At 59.9% G+C, this 16290-nt stretch overlaps 3 protein-coding genes across 3 annotated transcripts; 1 reads left to right on the forward strand and 2 right to left on the reverse strand.

The window, feature by feature from the left end:
* Window positions 1-1126: 1126 nt before the first annotated feature.
* Window positions 1127-6739, reverse strand: LOC131574026 (TYRO protein tyrosine kinase-binding protein-like). Its single transcript, XM_058828402.1, has 4 exons — window positions 6646-6739; window positions 5946-5966; window positions 5718-5834; window positions 1127-1284 (listed from the first exon to the last, which is right to left on the reverse strand). Exons 1-4 carry the CDS (start codon window positions 6686-6688, stop codon window positions 1193-1195), a joined length of 273 nt encoding a protein of 90 aa, XP_058684385.1. The 5' UTR covers window positions 6689-6739; the 3' UTR covers window positions 1127-1192.
* Window positions 6740-7175: 436 nt separating this feature from the next.
* On the forward strand, window positions 7176-13547 carry LOC131574029 (uncharacterized; the record flags this gene model as incomplete). Its single annotated transcript, XM_058828405.1, has 3 exons — window positions 7176-7235; window positions 8385-10209; window positions 11839-13547. Coding segments are annotated over exons 1-3 (3594 nt in total), but the record flags the coding sequence as incomplete, so codon positions are not given.
* A 125-nt stretch (window positions 13548-13672) lies between these two features.
* Window positions 13673-15464, reverse strand: LOC131574025 (mucin-2-like). The gene is made up of 4 exons (XM_058828400.1): window positions 15392-15464; window positions 15165-15256; window positions 13764-14814; window positions 13673-13711 (listed from the first exon to the last, which is right to left on the reverse strand). Exons 2-4 carry the CDS (start codon window positions 15254-15256, stop codon window positions 13673-13675), a joined length of 1182 nt encoding a protein of 393 aa, XP_058684383.1. The 5' UTR covers window positions 15392-15464.
* Between the last annotated feature and the right edge of the window lie 826 nt (window positions 15465-16290).

The following is a 16290-nucleotide window of genomic DNA, read 5'->3' on the forward strand; positions in this document are numbered from 1 at the left end:
AGGGGGTCCGGGGGGGGGGGGGGGGGGGTGGGGGGGGGGGGGTGGGGGGGGGCGCCGGAGGGGGGGGGACCGGGGGGGGGGGCCTGGAGCCCCCCAGCACCTCCTGCTCGAACCTGCAGCAGGAGAAACCAGTAAGGACCAGTATAAACCAGTATAAACCAGTATAAACCAGTATAAACCGGTACGGACCAGTATAAACCAGTATAAACCAGTATGGACCGGTATGGACCAGTAAGGACTGGTGTGGACCAGTATGGACCAGTACGGACCGATACAGACCAGTACAAGCCAGTACAGACCAGCACAAACCAGTACAAACCAGTAGTGACCAGCACAAACCATTACGGCCAGTACGAACCAGTATAAACCAGTAAAAACCAGTAAAAACCAGTACAAAACCCATAAGGACCAGTACAGACCACTAAGGACCGGTACAAACCCGTACACACCAGTATAAACCAGTAAAGACCGGTACAAACCAGTACCAACCAGTATAAACCAGTACGGACTCCTGACCCCTCCCAGTGCCCCCCAGTTACCCCCCAAGCCACGCCCCCGTTGCCATGGCAACCGCTAAGCCCCGCCCCCCTTTCCCCAAGCCACGCCCCCGTTGCCACGGCAACCCAGAGCCCGCCCTTTCCACCAAGCCACCGCCCCCGTTGCCACGGCAACCCCGAGCCCGCCCTTTTATCCAAGCCACGCCCCCGTTGCCATGGTAACCGCGAGCCCGCCTTTTTCTCCAGGCCACGCCCCCCGTTGCCATGGTAACCGCTAAGCCCCGCCCCCCTCCCGTCCGCCATGACGCGCCCTCCGCTCCCTTTCCCCCTCACAGCGCCATCTCCGCCTCCATCTCCTTCAGCCGCTCCTCGCCGCTCTTGGCCGCGGCTCCTCCGCCTCCCGCGCCGCTCCGGGACCGGGACCGGGCCCCGCCGCCACCACCCCGGGACCGGGTCCGGTTCCCGCCGCCATTCCCGGCCCGGCCGCTCCCGGAGCCGCCGTCGCCGCCATGATTGAAACCGCCTCAAGCGCTTCCGCCCGCTTGAGGGAACTTCCGGCGCGCTGCTGTGACGTCACACCGCGCGACAACACAATTAAAAATGATCAATAAAACCGAGACGAATTTGGGCGAAAAAGCCTCAAAACGGTCAAAAAACGCTTTAATGGCGGCCAGGGAAGGGGGGGGAGGGGTCGCTCAGCGCTTGAGTTCGCTGTAAAGGTCCCCGCGCGCTCCCTGCAGCTCCTGGTAATGCGGGTCCGGTTCCGGGGGGCGGGGCTTGGGCGGGGCTGTGGGGGAAAGGGGGCGGGGTCACGGTGAGGCCACGCCCACTCGGCCCAGGGACCTCCCAGTGCTCCCAGTAACCCCCAGTGACCTCCCAGTTACTCCCCAGTTACTCCCAGTGACCTCCCAGTTCACCCCCCAGTTACCCCAGTGACCTCCCAGTTACCACCAGTAACCCCAGTGACCTCCCAGTACCCCCCAGTTACTCCCAGTGACCTCCCGGTTACCCCCCAGTTACTCCAGTGACCTCCCAGTTACTCCCAGTAAACCCCCAGTGACCTCCCAGTTACTCCCAGTGACCCCCAGAGACCTCCCATTAACCCCCAGTCCCCTCCCAGTTACCCCCATTGACCTCCCAGTTACTCCCAGTGACCCCCAGTGACCTCCCAGTTACCCCCAGTGACCTCCCAGTTACTCCCAGTGACCCCCAGTCCCCTCCAGTGACCCCCAGTGACCTCCCAGTTACTTCCAGTTACCCCCCAGGGCCTTCCCAGTCCCCTCCCAGTGCTCCCAGTTACCCCCAGGACCCTCCAGTTACTCCAGTACTCCCAGTCCCCTCCCAGTGACCCCCAGGGCCCTCCCAATTACTCCCAGTGCCCTTCCAGTGCTCCCAGTGACCTCCCAGTTACTCCCAGTACTCCCAGTCCCCTCCCAGTGACCCCCAGGGCCCTCCCAGTAACCCGTAGTGACCCCCAGTTACACCCAGTGCTCTCCCAGTGCCTCCCAGTAACATCCACTCCCCTCCCAGTTTACCCCCAAGGCCTTCCCAGTGCTCCCAGTCCCCTCCCAGTGACCTCCCAGTGACCTCCCAGTGCTCCAGTAACCCCAGGACCCTCCCAGTCCCCTCCCAGTGACCTCCCAGTTATTTCAGTTACCCCCCAGGGCCTTCCAGTCCCCTCCCAGTGCTCCCAGTAACCCCCAGTGACCTCCAGTTACCCCCCAGTTACTCCAGTGACCTCCCAGTTACTCCCAGTTACTCCCAGTGACCTCCCAGTTACTCCCAGTAACCCCCAGTGACCTCCCAGTTACTCCCAGTGACCCCCAGTGACCTCCCAATTACCCCCAGTCCCCTCCCAGTGACCCCCAGTGACCTCCCAGTTACCCCCACTTACTCCCAGTGACCCCAGTGACCTCCCAGTTACCCCCCAGTTACTCCCAGTTACCCCCCAGTTACTCCCAGTGACCTCCCGGTTACCCCCCAGTTACTCCCAGTGACCCCCAGTGACCTCCCAGTTGCCCCCCAGTTACTCCAGTTACCCCAGTAACCTCCCAGTGACCTCCCAGTGCTCCCAGTAACCCCCAGTTACTCCCAGTTACCCCCAGTCCTCTCCCAGTTACCCCCAGGGCCCTCCAGTTACTCCCAGTAACTCCCAGTGACCCCCAGTTCCCTCCCAGTTACTTCCAGTTACCCCCCAGGGCCTTCCCAGTCCCCTCCCAGTGCTCCCAGTTACCCCCAGTTACCCCCCAGTGACCTCCCAGTTACTCCCAGTGCCCTCCAGTGCTCCCAGTGACCTCCCAGTAACTCCCAGTTACCCCCAGGGCCCTCCCAGTGACTCCCAGTAACTCCCAGTGACCCCAGTTCCCTCCCAGTAACCTCCAGTTACCCCCAGGGCCCTCCCAGTTACCCCCAGTGACCTCCCAGTTATTTCCAGTTACCCCCCAGGCCCTTCCCAGTCCCCTCCCAGTGCTCCCAGTTACCCCCAGTGACCTCCCAGTTACCCCCAGTTACTCCCAGTGACCTCCCAGTTACTCCCAGTTACCCCCAAGGCCTTCTCAGTGCTCCCAGTCCCCTCCAGTTACCCTCAGTGACCTCCCAGTTACCTCCCAGTTACCCCCAGGATCCTCCCAGTTACCCCCAGTGACCTCCCGGTGTTCCCAGTTCCCTCCCAGTAACACACAGGGCCCTCCCAGTCACCTCCCAGTTACCCCCAAGGCCTTCCCAGTGCTCCCAGTCCCCTCCCAGTTACTCCCAGTGACCTCCCAGTGCTCCCAGTAACCCCCAGGGCCCTCCCAGTTACTCCCAGTGACCTCCCAGTGCTCCCAGTAACCCCCAGGGCCCTCCCAGTTACTCCCAGTGACTCCCAGTGTCCTCCCAGTTACCCCCAGTTACTTTCGGTGCCCTCCCAGTAACTTCCAGTAACTCCCAGTCCCCTCCCAGTTCCCTCCCAGTGCTCCCAGTCCCCTCCCAGTGACCCCCAGGGCCCTCCCAGTTACTCCCAGTGCTCCCAGTGCTCCCAGTCCCCTCCCAGTGTCCTCCCAGTGCCCTCCCAGTTACTCCCAGTTACCCCCAGTCCTCTCCCAGTCCCTCCCAGTTACCCCCAGTGACCCCCAGTGTCCTCCCAGTTACCCCCAGTAACCCCCAGTGTCCTCCCAGTGCCCTCCCAGTCCCTCCCAGTGCTCCCAGTTGCCCCCAGTGACCCCCACAGACCCTCCCCATTGGCCACGCCCACAAACGGCTCCATCCCATTGGCCACGCCCAGAAATTGCTTCTCCCCATTGGCCACGCCCACAAACGGCTCCTCCCCATTGGCCACGCCCACAAACGGCTCCTCCCCATTGGCCACGCCCACAAACGGCTCCTCCTCATTGGCCACGCCCACAAATGGCTCCTCCCTGATTGGCCACGCCCACAAACGGCTCCAGCCCATTGGCCACGCCCACAAACGGCTCCAGCCCATTGGCCACGCCCACAAATGGCTCCTCCCCATTGGCCACGCCCATAAATGGCTCCTCCCCATTGGCCACGCCCACAAATGGCCCCTCCGTGATTGGCCACGCCCACAAATGGCTCCTCCCCATTGGTCACGCCCACAAACGGCTCCATCCCATTGGCCACGCCCAGAAATGGCTCCTCCCCATTGGCCACGCCCACAAACGGCTCCTCCCCATTGGCCACGCCCACAAATGGCTCCTCCCCATTGGCCACGCCCACAAACGGCTCCATCCCATTGGCCACGCCCACAAACGGCTCCATCCCATTGGCCACGCCCACAAACGGCTCCTCCCCATCGGCCACGCCCAGAAATGGCCCCTCCCCATTGGCCACGCCCAGAAATGGCTCCTCCCCATTGGCCACGCCCACAAATGGCTCCTCCCCATTGGCCACGCCCACAAACGGCCCCTCCCTGATTGGCCACACCCACAAACGGCTCCTCCCCATTGGCCACGCCCATAAATGGCTCCTCCCCATTGGCCACGCCCACAAATGGCTCCTCCTCATTGGCCACGCCCAGAAATGGCTCCTCCCCATTGGCCACGCCCACAAATGGCTCCTTCCCATTGGCCACACCCACAAACGGCTCCTCCCTGATTGGCCACGCCCACAAACGGCTCCATCCCATTGGCCACGCCCACAAACGGCTCCTTCCTGATTGGCCACGCCCACAAACGGCTCCACCCCATTGGCCACGCCCACAAACTGCTCCTCCCCATTGGCCACGCCCACAAATGGCTCCACCCCATTGGCCACGCCCAAAAATGGCTCCACCCCATTGGCCACGCCCACAAATGGCTCCTCCTCATTGGCCACGCCCACAAACGGCTCCTCCCCATTGGCCACGCCCACAAACGGCTCCTCCCCATTGGCCACGCCCACAAACGGCTCCTCCCTGATTGGCCACGCCCACAAACGCCCCCTCCCTGATTGGCCACGCCCATAAATGGCTCCTCCCCATTGGCCACGCCCACAAATGGCTCCTCCCCATTGGCCACGCCCACAAACGGCTCCTCCCCATTGGCCACGCCCACAAACGGATCCTCCCCATTGGCCACGCCCAGAAACGGCTCCTCCCCATTGGCCACGCCCAGAAATGGCTCCTCCCCATTGGCCACGCCCACAAACGGCTCCTCCCCATTGGCCACGCCCAGAAACGACTCCATCCCATTGGCCACGCCCACAAATGGCTCCTCCCCATTGGCCACGCCCATAAATGGCTCCATCCCATTGGCCACGCCCACAAACGGCTCCTCCCCATTGGCCACGCCCACAAATGGCTCCTCCCCATTGGCCACGCCCACAAACGGCTCATCCCCATTGGCCCCGCCCACAAATGGCTCCTCCCCATTGGCCACGCCCATAAATGGCTCCTCCCTGATTGGCCACGCCCACAAATGGCTCCACCCCATTGGCCACGCCCATAAATGGCTCCTCCCCATTGGCCGCGCCCATAAATGGCTCCATTCCATTGGCCACGCCCACAAAGGGCTCCATCCCATTGGCCACGCCCACAAACGGCTCCTCCCCATTGGCCACGCCCACAAACGGCTCCTCCCCATTGACCACGCCCACAAATGGTTCCATCCCATTGGCCACGCCCATAAACGGCTCCTCCCCATTGGCCACGCCCACAAACGGCTCATCCCCATTGGCCACGCCCACAAATGGCTCCTTCCCATTGGCCACGCCCACAAATGGCTCCTCCCCATTGGCCCCGCCCACCTCTGCGGCCCCGCCCCGCCAGCCAATAGGCTCCGCCCGCGATCAGCAGCGTCATGATGACGTCAGCGGCCACGAGCGCCGCGATTGGCCCCGGCCCGGGGAGGCACCCGGAACATTCTGGAAAAGGAGTGGGGGAGGGGAAGGGGGAGGGGGAGGGGCCTCGTGACCCCTCCGTGACCCCCAAGGGGGGGGGGGTGGGGGAGGGGTGGGGTGGGGGAGGGGCTTCACCTCCTTCCGCTGTCGCCGCTCCTGGGAAAAGGGAGAAGGAGGGGGCGGGGCTTGGTGAGCCACGCCCCTCCCCCCACCCCACACCAAAGGGTGGGGGAGGGGCTGGGTGGGACCTTTTGGGGGTGGGGGAGGGGTCGCTCAGGGTGGGGGAGGGGTCCCTCAGGGTGGGGGAGGGGTCCCTCAGGGTGGGGGAGGGGTCACTGAGGGTGGGGGAGGGGCACGGTGAGTGGGGGAGGGGTCACTGAAGGTGGGGGAGGGGCTGGGTGGAACCTTTTGGGGGTGGGGGAGGGGTCCCTCAGGGTGGGGGAGGGGTCCCTAAGGTGGGGGAGGGGCGCGGTGAGTGGGGGAGGGGTCACTGAGGGTGGGGGAGGGGCCGGGTGAGCCCTTTGGGGGTGGGGGAGGGGTCCCTCAGGGTGGGGGAGGGGTCACTGAGGGTGGGGGAGGGGCCGGGTGAGCCCCTCTGGGGGTGGGGGAGGGGTCCCTCAGGGTGGGGGAGGGGCTCAATGAGTGGGGGGGTCCCCATTGGGTGGGGGAGGGGCCGATCCGCCCTCCCCTCCCCCCCCAATTTTTCCGCCGTTCCCCTCCCCCCACCCCGGGCCCGTCCACTTCTCCTTTTTTTGGGGGGGTGGGGGAGGGGCCTGGGAGGGTCCCGCAGGGTGGGGGAGGGGAGAGACCCCCCGGGGTGGGGGAGGGGCCTCACCCAGCAGCAGGAGGACGAGGCCGAGGGTCCCGGGGGGTCCCATGGCGGAGGTGGGGGAGGGGAAAAAGGCGGGAAGGGGCGTGGCTCCCTCAGGCCACGCCCCCCTCCCTGATCCTCGCGTCTGATTGGGCCCTCCCAAAATTCGTCACCCCCCCCCTCCCCCTCCCAAAGCTTCCTGATTGGAGGAGTCCCCGATGTGGCCCCGCCCCTTTCAGAAAGCCCCGCCCATTCCCCCTAAATTCCCGCCTTTTTAAGCCCCGCCCTCTTTTAAACCCCGCCCCCTTTTAAAGGAGTGCGGTCCCTTTAAGACTCAGTGGGCGGAGCCTCACGGCCGCCTTTAAGCCCCGCCCTCACCGCGCGCTGATTGGCCGAACCCTCTAAGGCCGTGCCGCGCGCTGATTGGCTCCCGATGCGCGACTAAACCCGGAAGTGCAGCTCTGATTGGTCCGTTACGGCGGGGCGGGAGAAAGGCGGGAAAAGCCGGGCGTTGATTGGTCGCCGCTCTGAGGGGGAGTGGGCGTGGTTTGCGCATGCGCAAAGCAGGGCGGGAAAGGCGCGGCCTGAGGCGGCCCCGGGCGGACGCGACCACCGTGAGTACGAAAAAGGGGGGGGAAAAAGGGGGGTCCGGGGATAATTTGGGGGGTCCCGAGGGGTTTTTGGGGGGTCTGGGAGAGTCCATTTGCTCCGGGGGGGGGGGATTTGGGGGGTCCCGAAGAGTTTGGGCGGCTCTGAGGGGGGGGATGGGACGAACCATTCCTGTGGGGGGGGTGAGTTTGGGCGGAACCATTCTGAGGGAGTTTGGGGGGGGAGGATTTTGAGGGGTCCCCGGGGGGGGGATTTGAGGGGTGGGAGGAACCATTTGGGAATTTTGGGGGGGGATTTTGGGGGGTTTTGGGCGGAACCATTTGTGGTTTTTGCGGGGGGGGTCTCAAAGGGTTTTGGGAGCCTGGGAGAGACCATTGGGGAATCCGGGGGGGGGTTTGGGGTTCCCGAGTGGATTTTGGGGAGATTTTAGGGAATTTTGGGGTTCCCGAGTGAATTTGGGGAGATTTTAGGGAATTTTGGGGGTTCTGAGTGAATTTGGGGAGATTCCAGGGAATTTTGGGGGTTCTGAGTTTTAAATTGTATTTTAGAAATTTTAATTTTCATTTAAAGTTTTTTAAATTTTATTTTAGAAATTTAAATTTTATTTTAAAGTCTTTTAATTGTATTTTAGAAGTTACATTTTTAATTTAAAGTTTTTAAATTGTATTTTAGAAATTTTAATCTTAATTTTTAACTTTTTAATTTTGTTTTAGAAATTTTAATTTTAATTTAAAATTTTTTAATTGTGTTTTAGAAGCTTTAATTTTCATTTAAAATTTTTTAAATTTTATTTTAGAAGTTTAAATTTTTTTAAAGTTTTTTAATTGTATTTTAGAAATTATAATTTTAATTTAAAGTTCTTTAATTGTATTTTAGAAATTTTTTAGATTTTGTTTTAGAAATTTTCATTTAAAATTTTTAAATTTTATTTTAGAATTTTAAATCTAAAATTTTTTAATTTTATTTTAGAAATTTTTTTTTTCATTTAAAATTTTTTAAGTTTGTTTTAAAAATTTCAATTTTAACTTAAATTTTTTTTAATTTTATTTTGGAAATTTTCATTTTAATTTTAATTTTTTTAAATTTTGATTTTCATTTAAAATCTTTTAATTTTATTTTAAAAATTCTAATTCTATTTTTATTTCTTTTTCCAGGCCATGCCCCCTCCCCGCTGCTCCCGCTGCCCCCTCCCCTCCTCCCTCCTCCGCTCCCGCACCCTCCAACCCTTCTGCCGCCGCTGCTTCCTCCACGCCTTCGAATCCGAGATCCTCCAATCCCTCCTGACACCCCAAAATCCTCCAGTTTCACCCCAAAATTCGGGGATTTCACCCCAAAATCCACCGATTTCACCCAAAAATCCGCTGATTTCACCCCAAAATATTTCACCCCAAAATCCGCCGATTTCACCCCAAAATCCTCCCGTTTCACCCCAAAATATTTCACCCCAAAATTCAGGGATTTCACCCCAAAATTCGCCGATTTCACCCCAAAATCCCCCGATTTCACCCCAAAATATTTCACCCCAAAATTCGGGGATTTCACCCCAAAATCTGGGGATTTCACCCCAAAATCCACCTATTTCACCCCAAAATCCCCCGATTTCACCCCAAAATTCGGGGATTTCACCCCAAAATTCGCCGATTTCACCCCAAAATATTTCACCCCAAAATCCGGGGATTTCACCCCAACATCCGGGGATTTCACCCCAAAATCCGCCGATTTCACCCCAAAATCTGCCAATTTCACCCCAAAATCCGCCCGTTTCACCCCAAAATCCCCCGATTTCACCCCAAAATCCGGGGATTTCACCCCAAAATATTTCACCCCAAAATTCGGGGATTTCACCCCAAAATTTGGGGATTTCACCCCAAAATCCGCTGATTTCACCCCAAAATCCGCCAATTTCACCCCAAAATATTTCACCCCAAAATTTGGGGATTTCACCCCAACATCCGGGGATTTCACCCCAAAATTTGGGGATTTCACCCCAAAATTCGGGGATTTCACCCCAAAATCTGCCAATTTCACCCCAAAATTCGGGGATTTCACCCCAAAATTCGCTGATTTCACCCCAAAATCCACCAATTTCACCCCAAAATCCGGGGATTTCACCCCAAAATATTTCACCCCAAAATTTGGGGATTTCACCCCAAAATCCCCCGATTTCACCCCAAATTTCGGGGATTTCACCCCAAAATCCTCCCGTTTCACCCCAAAATCCAGGGATTTCACCCCAAAATCCGCCAATTTCACCCCAAAATATTTCACCCCAAAATTCAGGGATTTCACCCCAAAGTTCCCCGATTTCACCCCAAAATTCCCCGATTTCACCCCAAAATCCTCCCGTTTCACCCCAAAATCCGCCCGTTTCACCCCAAAATTCGCTGATTTCACCCCAAAATCCGCCAATTTCACCCCAAAATCCCCTGATTTCACCCCAAAATATTTCACCCCAAAATCCACCAATTTCACCCAAAAATCCGCCGATTTCACCCCAAAATATTTCACCCCAAAATTCAGGGATTTCACCCCAAAATCCGAGGATTTCACCGATTTCACCCCAAAATCCTCGGATTTCACCCCAAAATCCTCCGATTTCACCCCAAAATCCCCCGATTTCACCCCAAATCGGCCACGCCGTGGCCGTGGCGGCCTCGGGGGGCAAAGACTCCACGGTGCTGGCGCACGTCCTGGCGCGGCTCAACCGGCGCCGCCGCCTGGGGCTGCGCTTGGCGCTGCTGGGGGTGGACGAGGGGATTTCGGGGTACCGGGACGAAGCCCTCGGGGTGCTGAGGGGGGTGGGGGAGGCCCTGCCCCTCCCCCTCCTGCTGGTCTCCCACCGGGAGATTTTTGGGTGGGGGGTGGATGAGCTGGGGAAGGTCCTGGGGGGCCGGAGCCGCTGCACCGTCTGCGGGGTCTTCAGGAGGCAGGCGATGGAGAGGGCGGCCAGGGAGATGGGGGCGGATTGGATCGCTACTGGTGAGTGCACTGGGGGGGACTGGGAGGGACTGGGAGGGACTGGGAGGGGATTGGGAGGGGACTGGGAGGGATTGGGGGGGACTGGGAGGGGATTGGGGTAAACTGGGAGGGACTGGGATGAACTGGGAGGGGGTTGGGAGGGATTGGGAGGGATTGGGAGGGACTGGGATAAACTGGGAGGGGGCTGGGATAAACCGGGAGGGACTGGGAGGGGGTTGGGAGGGACTGGGAGGGACTGGGAGGGGACTGGGGTAAACTGGGAGGGGGTTGGGAGGGGCTGGGAGGGACTGGGAGCAATTGGGAGGCGTTTGGGAGGGATTGGGAGGGACTGGGGGGGACTGGGAGGGGAGTGGGAGGGATTGGGGGGGACTGGGATAAACAGGGAGGGACTGGGATAAACTGGGATAAACTGGGATAAAGTGGGAGGGGATTGGGAGGGACTGGGAGGGGAGTGGGAGACACTGGGGTAAACTGGGAGGGGGTTGGGAGCGATTGGGAGGGGACTGGGATAAACTGGGAGGGGACTGGGATAAACCAGGAGGGACTGGGAGGGGATTGGGAGGGAGTGGGGGGGACTGGGATAAACTGGGAGGGACTGGGAGGGGACTGGGAGACACTGGGGTAAACTGGGAGGGACTGGGATAAACTGGGAGGGGCTGGGAGGGGAGTGGGAGGGAGTGGGAGGGGACTGGGAGACACTGGGGTAAACTGGGAGGGACTGGGGTAAACTGGGAGGGACTGGGAGGGGGCTGGGAGGGACTGGGATGGACTGGGAGGGAGTGGAAGGGGACTGGGGTAAACTGGGAGGGGATTGGGATGGACTGGGGGGGACTGGGATAAACTGGGAGGGACTGGGATAAACTGGGAGGGACTGGGATGAACTGGGAGGGACTGGGAGGGACTGGGAGGGGATTGGGAGGGGACTGGGATAAACTGGGAGGGAACTGGGATGGACTGGGATAAACTGGGAGGGACTGGGAGGGACTGGGGTAAACTGGGAGGGACTGGGAGGGACTGGGATGAACTGGGAGGGGGTTGGGGGGTTTGGTTTTTACTGGGAGATTTTTCATCCTTACTGGGAAGTCACCACTGGTCACTGGTGGTCACTGGTGGTCACTGGTGGTCATTACTGGGTTTTGGTGGTCACTGGTGGTCACTGGTGGTCACCTCTGGTCACTGGTGGCCACTGGTGATCACTGGTGGTCATTACTGGGTTTTGGTGGTCACCTCTGGTCACTGGTGGTCACCTCTGGTCACTGGTGGCCACTGGTGGTCACTGGTGGTCACCACTGGTCACTGGTGGTCACTGGTGGTCATTGGTGGTCACTGGTCACCTCTGGTCACTGGTGATCACTGGTGGTCATTACTGGGTTTTGGTGGTCACCTCTGGTCACTGGTGGTCACCTCTGGTCACTGGTGGTCATCTATGGTCACTGGTGGTCATTACTGGGTTTTGGTGGTCACCTCTGGTCACTGGTGGCCACTGGTGATCACTGGTGGTCATTACTGGGTTTTGGTGGTCACCTCTGGTCACTGGTGGCCACTGGTGATCACTGGTGGTCATTACTGGGTTTTGGTGGTCACCTCTGGTCACTGGTGGTCACCTCTGGTCACTCTGGCTCCCCCCAGGCCACAACGCCGACGACGTGGCCGAGACGGTTCTGATGAATTTCCTGCGGGGCGACGTGGCCCGGCTGCGGCGCGCGGCCAACGAGGCCTCGGGGGCCACCAACCTCACCTTGGGGGCCACCAACAGCACTGGGGCTACCAACGTCACCTCGGGGGCCACCAACGTCACTGGGGCTACCAACGAGACCTTTGGGGCCACCAACATCACTGGGGCCACCAACAAGACCTCGGGGGCCACCAACAGCACTGGGGCCACCAACATCACTGGGGCCACCAACGTCACTGGGGCCACCAACGTCACTTCTGGGGTCACCAATGGCACCACGGCCACCAACGAGACTTTGGGGGCCACCAACGAGACCTCGGGGGCCACCAACGCGGCCTCGGGGGCCACTGGGGCCGCCCCTGGGGCCACCAACGTCACTGGGGCCACCAACTTCACCTGTGGGGCCACCAACATCACTGGGGCCACCAACAAGACCTCTGGGGCCAACAACTTCACCTCTGGGGTCACCAACAGCACTGGGGCCACCAACGTCACTGGGGCCACCAACGAGACCTCGGGGGCCACCAACGAGGCCTCTTGGGCCACCAAGGGCATCCCCGGGGCCACCAAGTCAACGGAACCCTTGGAGAACCCAAGAGAACCCAAGAAGAACCCAATGGAACCCTTGGAGAACCCAATGGAACCCAAGGAGAACCCAATGGAACCCTTGGAGAACCCAATGGAACCCAAGGAGAACTTAACGGAACCCAAGGAGGACTCAATGGAGCTCTTGGAGAACCCAACAGAACCTTTGGAGAACCCAATGGAATCCCACCAGAACTCAATGGAACCCTTGGAGAACCCACCCAAACCCCACTGGAACCCACCCAAAACCCACCAGAACCCAACGGAACCCCACCAGAACCCAATGGAACCCTTGGAGATCCAACCAAAACCCCACCAGAACCCAATGGAACCATTGGAGAACCCACCAGAACTGAACCAGAACCCAATGGAACCCAACAAGAACCCAAGGGAACCATTGGAGAACCCACCCAGAACCCACCAGAACCCAATGGAACCATTGGAGAACCCAACCAAACCCCACCAGAACCCACCCAGACCCCACCAGAACCCAATGGAATCCCACCAGAACCCACCCAGATCCCACCAGAACCCAATGGAATCCCACCAGAACCCACCCAGATCCCACCAGAACCCACCCAAACCCAACCAGAACCCAATGGAGTCCCACCAGAACCCACCCAGACCCCACCAGAACCCACCAGAACTCAACCAGAACCCACCCAAACCCCACCAGCACCCACCACCACCCCGCCGTCCCCCCAGGAGCTCCCCGTGTCCCCCGGTGCCGCGGCTGAAGCCGCTGCGCCACGCGGCGCAGAAGGAGATCGTCCTCTACGCCCACTTCCGCGGGCTACCCTACGCCAGCGCCGAGTGCCACCACGCCCCGCTGGCCTTCCGCGGCCACCCCCGGGCGCTGCTGAAGGAGCTGGAGGCCACCAGGCCGGCGGCGGTGGCCGCCCTGGCCCACTCGGGCCGGCGGCTGGCGCTGGGGGTGGCCCCCGGGGCGGGGGCGGGGGCGTGCGGGCGCTGCGGCGCGGCGGCCAGCGGCGACACCTGCATGGCTTGCGCCCTGCTGGACGCGCTGGACAAGGGGAGGCCAAAGCTGGCCCTGGGCAAGAGAGGGGTGAGGGTGGCCAGGGAGGGCGGGGGAGGGGGGGGTGGCTACTGGGAGGGGGGTGGTGGACGCCAAGATGGGTTTGGTGGACGCCAAGATGGGTTTGGTGGCCACCAAGATGGTGGCAGTGGTCGTTGGGGTGGTGGTCAAGGGGGTTGTGGCCACCAAGATGGCGGTGGTGGCCACTGGGGTGGTGGTCAGGGTGGTGGTGGCCACCAAGATGGGGTTGGTGGCCACTGCGGTGGTGGTCAAGGGCTTGGTGGCCACAGGGCCAGTGGTCAAGGAGTTAGTGGCCACCAAGATGGGGTTGGTGGTCATTGGAGTGGTGGTCAAGGGGTTGGTGGCCACCAAGATGGGGTTGGTGGCCACCAGAGCAGGAATGTTGAAGGTGGTGGCCACCAGGATGGGTTTGGTGGTCATTGGGAGGGTGGTGGTTGCCACCAAGATGGCGGTGGTGGCCACCAAGATGGCGGTGGTGGTCGTTGGAGTGGTGGTCAAGGGGGTTGTGGCCACCAAGGTGGCGGTGGTGGCCACTGGGGTGGTGGTCAAGGGGTTGGTGGCCACCAAGATGGGGTTGGTGGCCACCAGAGCAGGAACGTTGAAGGTGGTGGCCACCAGGATGGGTTTGGTGGTCATTGGGTTGGTGGTCAAGAGGTTGGTGGCCACCAAGATGGGGTTGGTGGCCACCAAGATGGCGGTGGTGGTCGTTGGAGTGGTGGTCAAGAGGTTGGTGGCCACCACGATGGGTTTGGTGGCCACCAGAGCAGCAGGAACACTGAAGCTGGTGGTGGCCACCAGGATGGGTTTGGTGGACACTGGGGTGGTGGTCAAGGGGTTGGTGGCCACCACGATGGGTTTGGTGGCCACCAGAGCAGCAGGAACACTGAAGCTGGTGGTGGCCACCAGGATGGGTTTGGTGGTCATTGGGGTGGTGGTCAAGGGGTTGGTGGCCACCAGGATGGGTTTGGTGGCCACTGGCAGGGTGGACAAGGCTGCGGTGGCCGTGGTGGCTGCGGCTGCAGGTCCAGTGGCCAAGGGGCCAGCGGGGACAATCCCAAGGCTCTCGGTGGCCACCAGGGCCAGGCTCTCGGTGGCCACCAGGGTCAGGCTCTTGGTAGCCACGGTGGCCAGCAGGGCCAGGCTCTCGGTAGCCACGGTGGCCAGCAGGGCCAGGCTCTCGGTAGCCACGGTGGCCAGCAGGCGCGGCCGGTGCAGGTGGAGCTGCTGGGCCGGGCCGGACGCTGCGAGCGGCGACGCCTGAGGGGCTTCGGCCACGGCCGGACGGGAGCTGGGGACACCAGGGGTGGCCTTGGGGACATCTGGGACTTCTGAGGGGACACGTGGGGACACCTGGGGACATCTGGGGACATCTGGGACTTCTGAGGGGACACCTGGGGTGGCCTTGGGGACACCTGAGGGGCTTGGGGACACCTGGGGTGGCTCTGGGGACATCTGAGGGGACCTTGGGGTGGCCCTGGGGACACCTGGGGTGGCCTTGGGGACATCTGGGACTTCTGAGGGGACCTTGGGGTGGCCCTGGGGACACCTGGGGACATCTGGGGTGGCCTCGGGGACACCTGGGGACACCCGGGGTGGCCCTGGGGACACCTGGGACTTCTGAGGGGACCTTGGGGACACCTGGGGACAGCCGGGGTGGCCTTGGGGACATCTGGGACTTCTGAGGGGACCTTGGGGACATCTGGGGACACCTGGAGTGGCCTTGGGGACATCTGGGGGGGCTTTGAGGGCATCTCAGGTGGCCTTGGGGACATCTGGGGACACCTGGGACTTCTGAGGGGACACCTGGGGACACCTGAGGTGGCCCTGGGGACATCTGAGGAGACCTTGGGGACATCTGGGGACACCTGGGGTGGCCTTGGGGACACCTGGGGACACCCGGGGTGGCCTTGGGGACATTTGGGACTTCTGAGGGGACACCTGGGGTGGCCTTGGGGACATCTGGGGACACCCAGGGTGGTTTTGGGGACACCTGGGGGGACCTTGGGGACACCTGGGGGGGCTTTGAGGGCATCTCAGGTGGCCTTGGGGACATCTGGGGACACCTGGGGACATCTGGGACTTCTGAGGGGACACCTGAGAGGTCCTTGGGGACATTTTGGGGACATTTTCGGCTTTTTTGGGGCCATTTTGGGGACATTTTGGGTTAATTTTGGGCTTTTTGGGGGCATTTTTGGCTTTTTTGGGGCCATTTTGGACTTTTTTGGGACATTTCGGAGTTTTTGGGGCCATTTTGGGCTTTTTTGGGTTCATTTTTGGCTTTTTTGGGTTCATTTTGGGCTTTTTTGGGACATTTTGGGGGATTTTGGTTTTTTTCGGGACGTTTTTGGGATATTTGGGGTTTTTTGGGTTCATTTTGGGCTTTTTTGGGGACATTTTGGGATTTTTTGGGAGATTTGGGGGTTTTCTGGGGCCATTTTGGGCTTTTTTGGGAAATTTCGGAGTTTTTGGGGCCATTTTTGGCTTTTTTGGGGCCATTTTTGGGATTTTGGTGCCATTTTGGGCTTTTTTGGGGCCATTTTTGGCTTTTCTGGGACATTTTTGGGGACATTTTTGGGGATTTTGGGGACATTTTTGGATTTTTGGGGACATTTTGTCGTTTTTTGGGACATTTTGGGTTCATTTTTGGCTTTTTTGGGTTCATTTTGGGGCTTTTTGGGAGGCGGCGTCACCAAAAGGGGGCGTGGCCAGATGGGATTTATGCAAATAAGCTTCGTGTTTATGCAAATGAGCATCGGGGAGGGCG

The sequence above is a fragment of the Poecile atricapillus genome (genome assembly GCF_030490865.1).
Source record: "Poecile atricapillus isolate bPoeAtr1 chromosome 32 unlocalized genomic scaffold, bPoeAtr1.hap1 SUPER_32_unloc_7, whole genome shotgun sequence".
In the NCBI taxonomy this organism is placed as follows: Eukaryota; Metazoa; Chordata; class Aves; order Passeriformes; family Paridae; genus Poecile; species Poecile atricapillus.

What these genes read in the sequence shown, in the direction of transcription:
- LOC131574026 (XM_058828402.1), bottom strand. Translation starts at nt 6,688, where the DNA reads ATGGGACCCCCCGGGACCCTCGGCCTCGTCCTCCTGCTGCTGG. An exon ending in AGCGGCGACAGCGGAAGGAG is followed by an intron (nt 5,835 to 5,945) that starts GTGAAGCCCCTC and finishes CTCCTTTTCCAG; the next exon opens with AATGTTCCGGGTGCCTCCCC. An exon ending in GGCGGGGCGGGGCCGCAGAG is followed by an intron (nt 1,285 to 5,717) that starts GTGGGCGGGGCC and finishes TTTCCCCCACAG; the next exon opens with CCCCGCCCAAGCCCCGCCCC.
- LOC131574025 (XM_058828400.1), bottom strand. Translation starts at nt 15,256, where the DNA reads ATGTCCCCAAGGCCACTCCAGGTGTCCCCAGATGTCCCCAAGGTCCCC. An exon ending in GCCACCCCGGCTGTCCCCAG is followed by an intron (nt 14,815 to 15,164) that starts GTGTCCCCAAGG and finishes TGGTGTCCCCAG; the next exon opens with CTCCCGTCCGGCCGTGGCCG. An exon ending in AGCCCTTGACCACCACCGCA is followed by an intron (nt 13,712 to 13,763) that starts GTGGCCACCAAC and finishes CCACCACCCCAG; the next exon opens with TGGCCACCACCGCCATCTTG.